At 36.7% G+C, this 15,370-nt stretch overlaps 1 protein-coding gene across 13 annotated transcripts in view; it reads left to right on the forward strand.

Moving 5' to 3' along the window:
- The window catches only part of PAM (peptidylglycine alpha-amidating monooxygenase), a 60,399-nt gene extending 47,137 nt beyond the window's left edge, over positions 1-13,262 (forward strand). For 3 of the 13 annotated variants that reach the window (XM_072922156.1, XM_072922158.1, XM_072922164.1), the window contains 10 exons: positions 1,459-1,575; positions 2,054-2,126; positions 3,432-3,639; positions 4,286-4,486; positions 5,747-5,865; positions 6,862-6,961; positions 8,302-8,355; positions 10,636-10,848; positions 11,856-11,912; positions 12,454-13,262. In XM_072922156.1, the coding sequence (XP_072778257.1) occupies positions 1,459-1,575; positions 2,054-2,126; positions 3,432-3,639; positions 4,286-4,486; positions 5,747-5,865; positions 6,862-6,961; positions 8,302-8,355; positions 10,636-10,848; positions 11,856-11,912; positions 12,454-12,635 (1,324 nt within the window). In that variant the 3' untranslated portion in view covers positions 12,636-13,262. The remainder of the gene's footprint in view (positions 1-1,458; positions 1,576-2,053; positions 2,127-3,431; positions 3,640-4,285; positions 4,487-5,746; positions 5,866-6,861; positions 6,962-8,301; positions 8,356-10,635; positions 10,849-11,855; positions 11,913-12,453) is intronic. The other 10 variants (XM_072922157.1, XM_072922165.1, XM_072922161.1 and 7 more) reach the window with 7 other exon arrangements.
- The last annotated feature ends 2,108 nt before the right edge of the window (positions 13,263-15,370 follow it).

The raw sequence follows: 15,370 nt of genomic DNA on the forward strand, positions 1-15,370 counted from the left end.
AAGAATAGCACACTCTGGAAAATCATATCAATAAACAGCCTGGGCAGAAACAGAGATAGTAATTGTTTTAATTCTTTCTCTGAACTTTCTCACAGCTTCTCACATATTTCTCACAGCTTCCCAGGAAAATCTTGGGAGAGCTGTGTCTCTGTTCAGAGGCTGTGTGATTACCACAATCATATGCCACAAAAGCTGGATCCTCATTCAGCTCAATATATCTGGTTGAATGATCTATGCTGTTGCAAAAGGTAACTTCAGTCTACTTTAGAGCACAAAGGTATGCTTTAGAACACAATGATAAGCCCTGTAATACAGTAACAGCTTTGCAGTTGCTGTAGCATTCCTTCAGCATATGATTTTTAAAAAATAATCCTCTTAAATAATTAAGATTTTTCTACAGCATGGTAGTTTCAGAACAGTCTTTGCTATAAGCAGCATATATTGTGTTGAATGAAAAAAATTAAAACTATTCAGCTGGCTAAGTAGTGAATCAGTTGGAAGTTATTTTGCATTTTGCGATTAAAAATGTATGCTATTTATCCCATTTATAAAGAACATACTAGAGAATATCAGTCATATTCTTGTTACTGCATTCTTATCAAGGTAGGCAAACTGACACAGTACCACAATGGGGATGGATACTGATCAAGAATAGACCTCAGGATTGTGCTTTCAGAGGTTCTGAGATCAGGTGGTCTGTCTAAATTTACTATGTAGTTCACAAGAAGGATGCTAGATTTTATAAGAAATTGTTTGCGTTAGTGTGGAGTGGCCAGATAAGAAGTGGAAACATAACTGTGGAATTACACTGGAGTTTCAAATTAGTAGATGTGCAGTAGGTTTTATTTGTCCTTCAGTATCAAAGTGCAGAACCTATCAGGAAATAATGTTTTAGAGCAATATGACTACTGTGTTTAGTTGTTCTCTTTGTGTGGTTTTGGTCTTGCTGCTTTTAAGCTGGAAGTAGTCAGCATTGTTTGAGTTCTTATTTATCAGTTAAAACAAAGGAACATTGCCTGGAAATTAATCTTAAGCACTGGAAGAAAAGAGTGACTATGATTTTATAGCATTCTAGTCATCCTCCTAGAAAAGAAGTTTGACAGGGAGAAGATGAACTCCTATAGACTCAAGTTCACTAGAATTTCTCTGCATACCATACAATCTCTTGTTTACACTGAAATCACTTAATTCCCAGAAGAGCTGGGAATAACAGGAAATACTTAGGCATCTAGACAGCACTGTTACTAAGAATCAAAATCATAACAAGGAAAGCCAGTAATTACTTTTAGTCTAGATAGTCAGTTCTGCAGATACAATCATGTTTTCGATGGGGCTTGTTTTGTACTATATCTACCATCACTGGGAACTGAACTAAAAAACTTAGCTTTAAGTTGTGTGTATATTGTTCATCAGTAAAACCTTCTAATGCTGGCTTTCTATTCAACTGTTTTTGTACAGTTCTTTTGACAGCAAATTTGTCTATCAGCAAAGAGGACTTGGACCAATTGAACAGAACACAATTATAGTTTTGAATCCAAGTAATGCAGAACTTCTTCATTCCACAGGCAAAAGTCTGTAAGTTGGGTTTTCTTTTTCTCTTACTAATTGAACTAATATTTCCATTCTAAACTCATTTTTATGCGTTTTATATTATGTTTATGCATTTATATACAATTGTGTAATTGTAGCCTGTCTTCAAGTAAGTAAACAAAGTCAAAAAATAATAAAATTATTTGCCATCTCTAAAATATCTGTTTCCTAACATTTCATATCATTGCATCTATCAGCCAGATTAACAGAAGTGAATATTGTACATTGTCCTTATAGATGCTAAGATAGCCTGAGATATCTTAGATCAACTGAATTTCATAACTGAGACAGTCTTGTCAAGAAAATTCTAAGCTGTAAAGCTGTATTTTTCATTAAATGCTACATGTAGTTAGTACATACAACGCTTGTTTTTAATCTGTAGATAAAAAATGAAATCTTCACATCTATATCATTCTTCCAGAAAAATGATTTTAACTTCATTCTTCTACATTTGTGCTTGCAGATTTTATTTACCACATGGATTGAGTGTAGATAAAAATGGTAACTACTGGGTCACTGATGTAGCTCTTCATCAGGTATGTTTCTGAAGATTTAGTATCAGGACCATAATATTTTGCTTAAAAATATTTTTATTTTCCTAGAGATTTGACATACATTGCTTATCCAGGCCTGTTTAGAATAATAAGAATGTGCCTGCAGAAGTTCACCCCTGTGCACTTCATGGAATATAGTTGTGTTGAATAATTTGCTACGAGGACATAGCATGTAGAAATAATAGAATCATAGACTCAGACCATTGAATCGTGGTCTGAGTTGGGAGGGACCTTAAAGATTATCTCGTTCCAGCTGCCCTGCCATGGGCAGGGGCACCTTCCACTAGGCCAGGTTGCTCAGGGCACCATCCAATGTGGCCTGGAACACTTTCAGAGGTGGGACAGCCACAGCTTCTCTGGGCAGCTTCACCAGTGTCATCACCAACCTCGTGGTAAAGAACTTCCTTGTAATATCTAATCTAAACCTACTCCTTGTTTGAAGTCATTTCCACCTGAATGGGGAATTCTGTCACTACATGTATCTGTAAAAGGTTAATTTCAGTCTTTCTTGTGGGCTCCCTTCAGGAACTGGGAGGCCACAATTAGGTCACACAGAAGCATTTTTTTCTCCAGGCTGAACAGTTCTAGTTCTCTCAGCCTTTCCTCACAGCAGAGGTGCTCCATCCCTCTGATCACCTTGGTGCCTCCTCTGGACTCTCTCCTGCAGCTCTGTGTCCTTCCTGGGACCCCAGAGCTGGGTGGGGTCTCACCAGAGCAGGGCAGAGGGGCAGAATCCCCTCCCTCCCCTGCTGCCCACGGGGCTCTGGGTGCAGCCCAGGACATGGTTAACCTCTGGCTGTGAGCACACATTACCAGCTCATGTTGAACTTCTCATCAACCAGCACCTTCTCCTCAGGGCTGCTCTCAATTCCTTCTCCTCCCAGCCTGTATTTGTGCTTCGGATTGCCCCAACCCAGGTGCACGACCCTGCACTTGGCCTTGTTGAATTTCACGAGGTTCTCATGGAGCCCCTCTCTCCAGCCTTTCAAGATCCCTCTCCAATTTTCTTCTATGTCTTTTGCATATTGATGCACTTAAATCTAAAAAGTAAAACTGAATTGTTTGCTTTGTAATGATTTGAAATTTGTATTTTAAGCAGAAGTTTCCTAGAATCAGGAGTATTGAAAAAACTAATAATAAATATTATGGCCAATATATTAAGATTATGTTTGATATGTAAATTTACTTTATACAGAGTGGTAGGAGTTTTTCCCTAGGCCATCTAGGTCTCAGGTTTCACCTTCCATAACTGAAACTTCTTTTCTTTTCCTTTTGACTGAAAAAAAGGTTTTCAAACTAGGAGCCAATGACAAAGAACCATTACTGATCTTAGGAGTACCTTTGCAACCAGGCAGTGACAAAAATCATTTCTGTCAACCAACTGATGTGGCCGTGGACCCAGTCACTGGCAGCATTTACGTCTCTGATGGCTACTGCAACAGTCGGATTATTCAGTTCTCTCCAAATGGACTGTATGTGATGCAGTGGGGAGAAGGTACAGTCAGGGCTCTTGGTGCTTTACCATGCTGCTGTTACCACAAACTTATCATGAACCACAAAATTGCTGATATTACTATTAGTTTTTTTTAATTAATTTCTATAACTGAAATACCTTGCAGGCCCTATATGAAGTTCAGCCTTGTTCTTGCATCCAAATTTTCTCTTTGCTTTTCCTACAGCTACTTGTAGTAGTTATATATTTTCTAAAAGTAAAAAGTGGGAGTTTGTTACCTTGCTTTCAGAATAAATATTGTTGTGTCCTATCTTGTCAAGAAAATATTCTGACTTTCATAAAGCCTTTTTTTTTTAAACATGTAAGGAAGGAATCATTTTTGCCAGATTTATGCTGTAATTTCATCTATTTTAAGTGTTATGAATAATTATATTTCTGTCTGACTCAGATCTATGTATCACTGTTACTATGTGGAATATTCCCAGGAAATTGCAAATTCTAAATTTGGGATTTGTAAAGAAAACACAATAGGCTACTGTGAGTTATATACCTAAATGCTAGGAAGAGAGCAAGCTGACCCTAATCTTCCCAGGGTTACATTGCATTATGTGGGATACTGCTGTTTCTAAGTAAAACCGTTAGTTTCAGTGTGTACTTTGACACAAACTTGTGGGTTTTTTTATTGCAGAGACTTCTCTGGGCAGACCCAGGCCTGGGCAGTTTTGTATCCCTCACAGCTTAGCCCTGATCCCTGACTTAAGTCAGCTGTGTGTTGCAGACAGAGAAAATGGTCGAATTCAGTGCTTTAGGCTGGAGACTGGGGAGTTCACAAGAGAGATCAAACACAAAGCATTTGGAAGAGAGTTGTTTGCAGTTTCATATGTTCCAGGTAATCTTTTTTCTTGTTCTTCATATTTCAAGTAGTAGTTTTGTGCCAGGATGTCAATGTTATTTCCTGAAGCGCTAGTGTGTTATCTTAGGATGAATATTAATTATCTTTTAGAGTAGTCCTAATGCAATGGAATATTTGAGAACTACTTGTTTTCCTGCTTGTGGATGAGGGAAGCTTGAGTCTAATCTCTGCTTCTAAAAAATGACTGATTACTCCCTAAATGTGATGTCAACAAGTAGACAATTTTGCTGCTTCCTGGTGACTACACAGTTAATCAGTAAATAATGAATTATTATTAATAATAACATTTCTAAATATTAATTTTGAACTCCATTGAAGAGAGCAAAATTAAGACCAAATGAACAAGAAGGGTTTTTGGTTTCATGAAATCAGAGAGCTGAAAGCAAACAGAAAACATTGTGGTTTTTAATATCACAGTCTGGTTAAAATTACCCTATTAAGTTTTGGGATTAGAATTTTAGATACCAATACTGAAGGTAAGGTAATTGTTAAGAACTGGATGAGGAATTTTGGCATGCTGGGCTCCTGATTCCTTAATACTAAATTTAATATCATGTTTCTCTCTTTTGCATCTTCAAGAATGTAAAAAATGGCTGTGCTGGATGAGAGGCTTGATATCTGTGTGTCTCTGACAGTGGAAAGAGGCATTCTGAGAGTGTGTGTAAGCTTGGTTGCATTTTGTAGTCATTCCTCTCCTATTCACCATGCATCCACAAACCCTTTATTTAGCAGTTTTAGGAGGTGACCTCTGATCTGTTCATCATAGCATCTTTCTACAGACATATTGCCCATAAATTCTAATCCCGTTTCAAACTGATTTGTTTTGTCTAATCCTTGAGTCCCCTTTCACATTTTATCCTTTTGCGGTCCCACTTACTCCCCAGCTAACTTTCTTCCTTTGATGCACTGAAAGAACTTTCTGCTATCAGGTCAACCATCCACAGCACAGCATACTTGAGATTATTTTTTAACACCTTCACATTCCTTTTGCATTTAAACTATATGTAAAATAATTGCCTTGCTGGTTCTTCTTATATGAATTAAGTGTGCATCTCTTAAATGACAAAGTTTCAGTGAGTTATACCTCACTTAACTTTCCTCTTGTAGTTTAGCTTCTTGTTATCTTTTTGTCTCTTTGTCTCTCAGACAGCCTTTTTTCATCTAAACTATTACAGCTCCATCTTCACTGCAGTTTGCTATGTGTGGGTTCTTAAGACAAATCTAATGTTGTTGCAGGTGGTCTCCTTTTTGCAGTTAATGGAATGCCCTATCCTGGAGAGGCGGAATCAGTGCAAGGATTTGTGATGAATTTCTCTACTGGAGAAATAATTGATAATTTCATTCCACTTAGAAAGGTGGAGTACTGCACAGAGTGCCTTTTATATACAATTTTATATATGAGAACATTAGGAACGTTTTACTTTTCCAACTTCCATAAGAAGTCAGAAAATTGCTTATTGCTGGAAATAAGATGCTTTATAATGTAAGGTATTCAAAAGGAATTATTTATAGTACTGAATAAAAATGCTAGTATTTTGGGTATTAGCTTCTGCATGTGGTACACATCTGAAATTATACTAACTTCTAGATGATTCCTACAGATAATATTTTCAAGTAGGATAAGACTATTTATTATTGTCATTACTGTTCTCAAAAGTTAATTTAAGAGAGTAAAGAAGAAATTGAAAGATTCATATATTTAGATGCTAGTAATTTGTAAAAGAAATAGAGCTTATTCCTAAGCAGAAATAATATGCAACTGTATGGTTATATCCCTCTTTACAGAACACTAGTGAGTACATTAAGGCTAAGTGTTCTTCATGCCCTATTGTACATAAATATTGTGGGGTTTTTTTTAACAGTTTCTATATATTGCCGTAGATTAAAGAATGAATGTTAATATTCCCACTTATTTGTACAACATACACTCTTTATTTGCAATCCAACTTTAAATTATATTGAGAGTTATTTTTTCTGAGTGTAGCAAATAGCTGTTTTGCATATAAACTTTAACAAAAATTAAATGTGTAGGCTTCAAACCAAGATTATTTTTGAAAATACGTATTTCAGCAGATAAAGTGAAAGAACATAATAGTATGAATAGAAATAATATGAGTATATTTTTTAGCATTAATATACGGAATAATCTCTATGATGTTATCCCTGGAGCAGGCAAACATTCAATAGAAATGGAATTCCTTTCATTTCACACATTTGTGTTTCAAACCAGCACCTGCTGCATTTTCCAGTCTAAAGCAGGATTGAACATGACCAGGCTTATGATAGGTGTTAAGGAGGCCTTCTGAAAGCATAGACACTTAGGGCTAATCTGTGACTGCTTATCTTCACAGAGCTTTGAGATGCCACATGATATTGTTGCTTCAGAAGATAGAACAGTATTTGTTGGAGATGTTCATGCCAAAGCAGTGTGGAAGTTTGCATCTGTGGGAAGTATGTTATTTTTGTTCTTAATGTCCTAACTTCACATTTTGTACTTTCAGGTCAGTATCACTCATCAAGAGCCTAGTGGCATAATGAGTGATTTAAAGTGCACTACAAACTTCACTTGCAGCAGCTGTGTGCTGCTGCTCAGTTTTCATTAAAAGACTGTTCTTCAGCATTGTTGTGTGTTCTGTCAAAGAAGAGTCCTGGGCACATAAGTTTGGCACAGAAGGAATCAACATGAATTTACCTTACACATCCTTTGTCAGTAACAAAAAAGTAACTTGAACAAAAGTGTTACTCTAGTAATTTCAGTGTATCATTTGCTGAGAACTCAACTGCTTCCTTTGAGGTTATCATGCAGAAAAGTCCCAAGGTGTAAAATAAAAACACAGGTCAACTTAAAATTTTTATTCATTTCATTGGGAGCATTTATCACTAGAAAATTAATCTAGTATAATTTGAAGTTCTGTTTCCATACAGAGGAGACACTTGCCAGTTTTAATCTAGTAACCCTCAAGGCAAGCAACCTCAGTTGTGGGAGAGGAACCTGATTAGTCAGACATCAATTTAGTAGAATTCAGAGAGAGGTTACATGTTTTACAGGAATAAAAATATAATCCACTGCTCCATTATATGGGATAAAAAATGCATGACAGACATAAAGTCTTAGGTTTCAGGATGTTAGTCATCCTGTAAGAGTTTGCTGCTATAAATGACTAAGCTAGCTAGTTATTCCTTATTAGTCTTGTTTATAATTAATAGATTTTCCTTTGGGGCACTTGGTATCAGCTGCTCTTAATAACAGGAAACTGGAGCAAATAAATTGTAATTCTGATTGGATATGTTTTTATCTGCATCTAGTAAACTGAACATGAACAATTCTCAGCTTTTATTCAAAGAAACATGAGAAGAAAAAAGTAATGGAATGTTGACAGGTTAGATAAGGGAAGTCCTTGTATAAAATCTTCTTTTTAGTTTTTGCTTAAGTATAAAAGAAGAGTAGCTAAGAAACCCTGATTCAACCAGCCTTTAATTCACTATTATTTTGATTATAGTAAACAGTTTTATCTTGTGGGAATCTATGAACCTTTAGGCATACACATAAAATCTTTGTTTCATAGAAGCTGATTATTGAAAGCAACTTTCATGAACTGAGCTCTTCCTTTTTTTTCTCTGGCCTTGTGAGCTACTGAATAGTTTATATTGACTCTCTGTGGTGAAATTCAAGTGTTGGTGGGAATGTTTACTATAGGATTGCACTGTACATTTGAGAAAGCTAGCAGGAAAATGTCACTGAGTGCCTTTCTGAAATATCAGTTGTCCTGAAGAATGATTTTGTTTTACAGACATGGAACATCGGTCAGTTAAAAAGGCTGGTATTGAGGTACAGGAGACAAAAGGTTAGTCTGATTCATAATGAAAATGAAGGGATCAGTATGTTCACGCAGACTAGGGCTGCTTCTGCCAAGCTGAAGGGACAAAATGCTGACTAGTTTGACTGTTCTGTTTTTTGTGAGTTCCTATAGGAAGCACTAGAAGGAAGCTTGTAACACTGCTACCTGGTAGATGCTGTTTCACAGCCAACCTAAACATTTCATTTCCAGTGATGACAAGTGATTCACTGTCACAGAATAAAAATTTTACTAGTAGGTTAATTCCATTCTGCCATCTGGTATGGTCCAGATTGGTATCTGTGGCAGCTCCCTTAGATGCAGAAATAGCTCTAAAATACAACTGCGACAGTTACTCTCCAGCACGCTCCCCCGCTCTACAGCCCTCCACCACCAAAAAAAGGATTTTTTGAAATGACAATTGGTTTATATTCCTGTGTAGTATTTTAGTACACAGCCTTCTCAGTCACACCATATGGCAAGAAATACTATTTTTTTTCTATTTATATTTCTTCCCATAGATTTACTAGACTTTTTATTTATTTAATTGCATGAAAATGAAAAAAAAAGGAAAAAGAAAATTAAATCATATAGGAACAGTATATGGAGACAGTACACATGGAGGAGGTAGGTTCAAAGGAGTAAAATAATAATTAAGGTAGATGAAAAGTAATTTTAACCATTTGTATTCTATTATGTAGCTCATTTCCCTCTCAGAAAAACAGTACCACATTATGGTACTATTTATAAAGGCATTTAAAATGTTCAAATCTTCTTAACTTGTTTTCTTTGCTTAAATTCAGAGTTTATGTAGTTTGCTTCAGCCATGTATATGCAGACAGAGAAAAGTCAAAAAACCCCAACTGCCAGTTGAAAGCATATAGAATAAAGTAGAAAAAGAAAGGCTAATGAAACAATGAAATGCTTACTGCTATCACTGTAATCCTTTTATTTTATCTCCATTGGTACACCAGCCTGCCTGAAGCACTCAAAAGGGAAGTGTTGACATTACAGCATGCTGTATATCTAGGGATATGTAAATGCCTTTTGGCTTTCTTTACCTGACACTTCTAATGTCATAGAGGAAAAATGCCATAGTAACACCACGGTAAGAAAAAGGTTTTAAGTAAGAATGTCTAAAACTGTTTAGAGTAGGTAGGCTGAAATTAACATCTTTCAGCTCCACTGGGAGAAAAAAGCCAATGGACTTTCATTGTGTCATCTGCTTAATAAATGGAGGGGAGTGGCCTGCACTCTCACAGCCTCCTGGTGACAGACTGCTACTAGTGCTTGTACTGTTGTGACATGGGGGAAAATATGTGGAGAACTGTAACTTTGCCCAGAGGTGGGAAAGATGGTGGAGGAAAATCTTCCTTAGCAGTAACTACTTGAACAGACAGCATATTTTCATTGTGTCACTGTTATCCTTGTACTTGTGATAACAATGATATTTTTTATCATTGTATTAATTTTGAGTCTAAACCGAACCATTTGATTCTCCTTCAGAGTAGAACTTCATTTTAATTTTGATACAGAATCAAAACAGTTTTGATTTAAAGTGTTTGTGATGCAGCTACTTGTTAAGAAATGCTGTTCAGTCTGAATTCAAAATACATAGCTAGACAGTTTTACTTGCTAAAAATTATTACAAAGCATTTGCAACATCATAAAGATTTTTCTGAAATAGTTTTTCTCCTTGTGGGTATAAAGTTAACAAATTAGTCAGCAATGACTAAATGCAGTTTTCAAAAGCTCTCCAGATTTGTAGAACCAAAATTCCTTAATGGAATGTAACAGTTCAAAAATTTAACCCTTTGTCACAGTTTTATTAGAAAGATCTTTAAACTTTTTCTTTGTGTTTATGATAATATGATATATACTGGTTTCTGTATTTCTTGTGGAAATGTTTTTGTCAAAAGGAGATGTTTAAATGATGTTACACCACATGGTTATTTGCAAAAATGGATAATTGGGGTAATTTCCTATATTTTAAATAGTAGGTACTTTTTAGGATAAAACTGTTTGACACATCTCCTTTCCTCATTTGAGAAAAGGGGAGGGAATCTTTGCTAGTGAGCAGTATCAATCAGAATTGCTCTTCCTTTTATTTGGGATAGTATCAGCAAAAGCCAAAAATGTCTCCATAAGAGTTTGTCTTTTGTTTCCTTGTTACAAAGGATTTAAGGTATCCTAGCTTGTTGTTTCCTGTAACACTTTGTTCTGCAACAGCTATTCAAGCAACAGCTTGATGCATATGGATTACATATGGAAATTCTTTTCTTTTTAAAGAATCAGAAACAATTGTTGAAGCCAGATTGAAAAACAAGCCAGAATCAAGAGACCCTCTAAAGAATGTGGATAAACAACACTTGGTCCAACAGGCCAGCAGCACTGGAGTTTCCTTTGTTCTTATTACAACTCTTCTTATTATCCCTGTTGTTGTCCTGCTAGTAATTTTAGTATTTATTCGGTGGAGGAAGACAACTGTCTATGGAGGTAACTGTGAGTAACTGTTCTAGAGAACAGGCTTTTATTATTCCAGTTCCAAATATCACTGAACACTGGGGGGTGAGGGTATGAAGAGAGCAGCTCCCTGTGCCTTTGTCCTCCTGAACAGTTGCAATGGTGCTGCATGCAAACTTACAGCATGGCAGGGACTCAGCACCTGCAGCCCCCTGAGCCTTTAATAGTGCATCTCAAGCTAGCACCTCTTCAGAACATGTATCAAAAGCTTTGATTGGTGTCAAGGCAAAAACTGGTATCTCAGAAATGACTAGAATAAATTCATGTTGTATTGTCTAGAATTCAGAAATTTTAATACTGCAAGCGTAGTTTGATTTTTTTTTAGTATGGGATCTTTAACCTGCTGAGAACAAAACACTCTATATGGGTATTACAGAGATACAAGCAAAATGAAAACAGATAAGAAATTATGTATTATTGCTCTCTCCTACCTAGTCAATTCTGTGAGTCAGACATGCTTCCATAGTGCAGCTTAATCCATAGCTCCAAAAACTTTAATTCGTACTTAGAAGTTATGTGAGTGGTTCTAAATTTGTATTGTATAATAACATTGTTTTTCATAAATTGGCAGACTGTGATAGGCATTTGATCACTAGACTTGTTATTTTGTATCACAAAGTTGTTTTAGCAAGATACTTTCTTCCAGAGAAGAAAATGTACATGGAGTGCAGAACACAGTTCTGCCACTGTCAGGACCTACTCTGACAGAGTAGGACATTCAGCAGTCTAATATGGCTACACAACTGAATTTGAAGATTTCAGCATACAGCTTCCTGGCTTTTGTATTCAAATGTGTTGGCATACCAAATGTGCTAGGTGGCATATCAAATATGCTAATAATCTAGTCTATTGCAGTGCTGCCATAAATGGCTTCTTAGAGCTGCTGCTTGGTTTGTTGAATGTCTGATTTTTATCAGAAAATAAGGTCATTTGATCACAGAACACTGGGGGTTTAGCTTATTTTTGAAATTTACTTTGTTTTTCAGCTGATGGGGAACGCAAACTAGATTCTAGTTCAGGCAGAATTTTAGGCAGACTTAGAGGTAAGTAGTCACTGAAGATGTTTTCAAATGCAGTTAACTGGAGGCTTTTTTTTTTTGTATTCATGTTGGCTAACAGATTTGATGGAACTTTCTCAAAGGAAGAATTGCGGGCAAAGATCAGGGGCTTTAGAAAGCTTCTTTTACAGCAAATTTTATCTGTCACTGTCTGCCCACTAAAGAGGCTGAGTCACTACCAGTGGGAGAGCAGGAGCTATAATGAGTTATTGTGGATCTGGTGAATGAAATTAAGCACTTTGAAACTAAGGGCAGATGGGTAGGAACGTCAGTAACCTGTGTAGAATTAATGAAATCCAGACTATGTTAAAAAGGCATAGTCTGAAATTTCTACTTTTAATCTTAATTTCCTTCTTCTTTCCTATTACATACACCTAGCTTTTGTGACTCATATGCTGAACCTTTAAAAACAGTTTCTGGAAGGACACTTAAAAGAATCACCACTATACTGTTTAATTAGTAGATAGATTTTTATTCCCCCCTTACAGTTAAAGCAATCCTTATGAAAATCCTTTCCTTTCCATAGGGAAAGGAAGTGGTGGAATTAACCTTGGGAACTTCTTTGCAAGTCACAAAGGCTACAGCCGAAAAGGGTTTGACCGGCTGAGCACTGAAGGAAGTGATCAAGAAAAAGATGAAGATGATGGCACTGATTCTGAGGAAGAGTGTTCAGCATCTCCACTGCCACCAGCACCTTCATCATCCTGAAACTAACCTTTGAGTTCTCCATTTTATGTTCAACCCAGAATGTCAGATTTCTTTTCCCTTAAGCACGTTTAAGATCTTGTATATTTAATTGTAAACTATTCTAGTCTGTGTGGGGCTGTACACTGATTCCTTTAATTTTTGTTTGGTTTTAGTTATGTTTTTTAAGTGAAGGAGTATATCGAAATTCCATATCAGTGCCGTTGGTTTTTATGTGAACATCTTAATAAAGCAAAGTCTTCTAATTGCAGGACTGATTTAAAGCAGTAGTATTTTATCATCAAATATGGGGATCTTGTAAATAAGTCTTACTATCTGCTTCATCAAAGTATTTTTTCCATAATTATTGAGTTGCCAATTTCTGTTTTGTGCCTTTCCTCTTCAATGTCCTTAACCTGTTGCATTACAGAGAATATACAGTGCCACAAGAAAATGAAGCTGCTAAGTCTTCTTCTATTTTTTTAAATCACAAACATGATATTGCATTGAAGGAAAGAAAAAAGTCTCTAATTTTTTTCTTCTTCCTAACTTAATGTGTTTCTGGAATGTCTTATTTTTAGATGGTATCACTGTTAGAACACTATTTTCAGAAGCTGAATGTAATTTGTGTAATAAAGTATTCGCAGAGCATTGGCTGTCAGAGTGTACTTTGGAATATTTGCTTGCATTTTTTTGTTGATGACTTTTGTAAAAGTTACAGGGGGCACTTAACACAGTAAATTGTAATGTGTTCTACCAGCAGAGAAAAAAAAATACTATTTTTTTATGGAAGCTGGAAAAATAATTTGCTATGTCACAAGGATCTTTGCCTTTTTTTTTAAGACTAATAATCTGCATACATGTACAAAGTCAACCTTAAACACCTAAAGAGGGATTTTACTTGTATAATAAAACTGCAAGGTATTTCCTTAATAAAACACATGGTCACAGCTAAAAGGAAACCGTGTCTCAAATGAAATATGCAATTTAGTCAAGGTAGGTATCTTAATACTACCTGGTTGGAAGTACTGATTTTCTTTTTTTTCTCCACACTTTCTTTTTCATTCATTCAACAGGAACCCTCAGTCCTGGAATAAGGTCTCTCATTTAACAGCAGAGTTACTGAAGTCCTGCTGGATAATTAGCCTCTCTGTATGAGTCATCTAGAGTGTGAATCATTGTGTAACATCATTATGACTAATCAGTCCAGTTTGAGGATCAGAGCATAATTAATGTATTTTAAAACTGCTATTATGAGCAGAGTGTACACAGCTGTAATTGCCACAGGGTTTTATGAAACAGTTTTCATTATCGTCATTGCAGGTGTTGTAATAGGCTACTGCTGGCACTGATACTGGAAAATAGGCTTTAAGCTCCTTGTAGTGGTTTTGCAAGGTCTGTGGGGGCGTAAGGGTAATGATAGTGGAGAAAAAGGTTTCTTCCCCCAGCAAGATTTTATAAATCCCCCTTTTCTGGAAAAAAAACAAAACCAAAACCCCAACCTTAAAATTCATTACAAGCTGATTTCTTTTCTCACATACAGCAAAATCTCCAAGATAGCCATCTGAAATGCTGGACAGGCACAGTTTCATGTGAAATGTATTTGGTGCACACTCTTTAAGTTGCTTCCTCTCCTGCAAATTTTAGTTTTCCTAATGTTACAAGGAAAATTGTGTGTTTCTTACCTTTGAAAGCAAGGCAGTATTATTTTTGGCAGTGGTCTTGATCCTCATATATATGAATAAAAATTAATTCATTGGGAAGAATCCTCTGAAGCTGTCTGCAAAAATGCCCTGTCACTAGTTTACAGGAAGCTTCCAGTGACAGCAGTTAAGAAAGCTGTGGTGTCACTGCTGCCATATATGGCATATATGCCCTAAAAGTGTTGGGTGTTTTCTGCTTTCATTAGCAGAGCTCAGTGGAAGTAACATGCAGCTTCCGTCTTTGTCCTTTCCTTTATTTGAGCTGTATCTTTAATTATAGATAATGCTTTGTCGAGAGGGAATCAGCGAAACAGTTCAATTGCAAATACAGGCTAAAATAGATTAAGTGAGCTTTAATCATAATCTCAGCTCTCTGGAATTCAGACATTGGTCTCTGCAGTAATCCTGGGCTGCCTAAAGAGAAGCAGGATGAGGGAGGAGATTCCACTCTGATCTGGGGAGACCCCCATCTGCAGTGCTGCATGCAGCCCTGGGATCCCCAAAATAAGAAGGATGTGGACCTCTTGGAGTAGGTCCAGAGAGGGCCACGAGGATAGTCAGAGGGCTGAAGTACCTCTCTTGGAGTTTTTGAGTCTGGACAAGAGAAGGCTCCCCAAAGATCTGATTTTGGCCTTTGAGTGTTTAAAGTGGGTTTATAAGAAAGACAGAACCTTTTTACCAAGGACTATAGTGATAGGACAAGGGGGCAATGGTTTTAAACTAAAACAGGGAGACTTAGGTTGGATATTAGAGAGAAATTCTTTATTCTGAGCATGGTAAGGCACTGGCACAGGCTGCCCAGAGAAGCTGTAGATGCCTCATCCCTGGAAGTGTTCAAGGCCAGGTTGTATGGGGCTCTGAGCAACCTGGTCAGCGGGTAGTGTCCATGCCCATGGCAGAGGGGTTGGATTAAGTGATCTTTAAGGTCACTTTCAACCCAAGCCATTCTGTCATTTTTAATAACTGCATGGACAGGCCACCCAGCTACTTTCCAGCAGCAATCAACATTCAGCACATCAGGTTTTGTGCTCTTAATTCTGCACAGGTGTAATGGCA

The sequence above is a fragment of the Taeniopygia guttata genome, chromosome Z (assembly GCF_048771995.1).
Source record: "Taeniopygia guttata chromosome Z, bTaeGut7.mat, whole genome shotgun sequence".
Taxonomy (NCBI): domain Eukaryota; kingdom Metazoa; phylum Chordata; class Aves; order Passeriformes; family Estrildidae; genus Taeniopygia; species Taeniopygia guttata.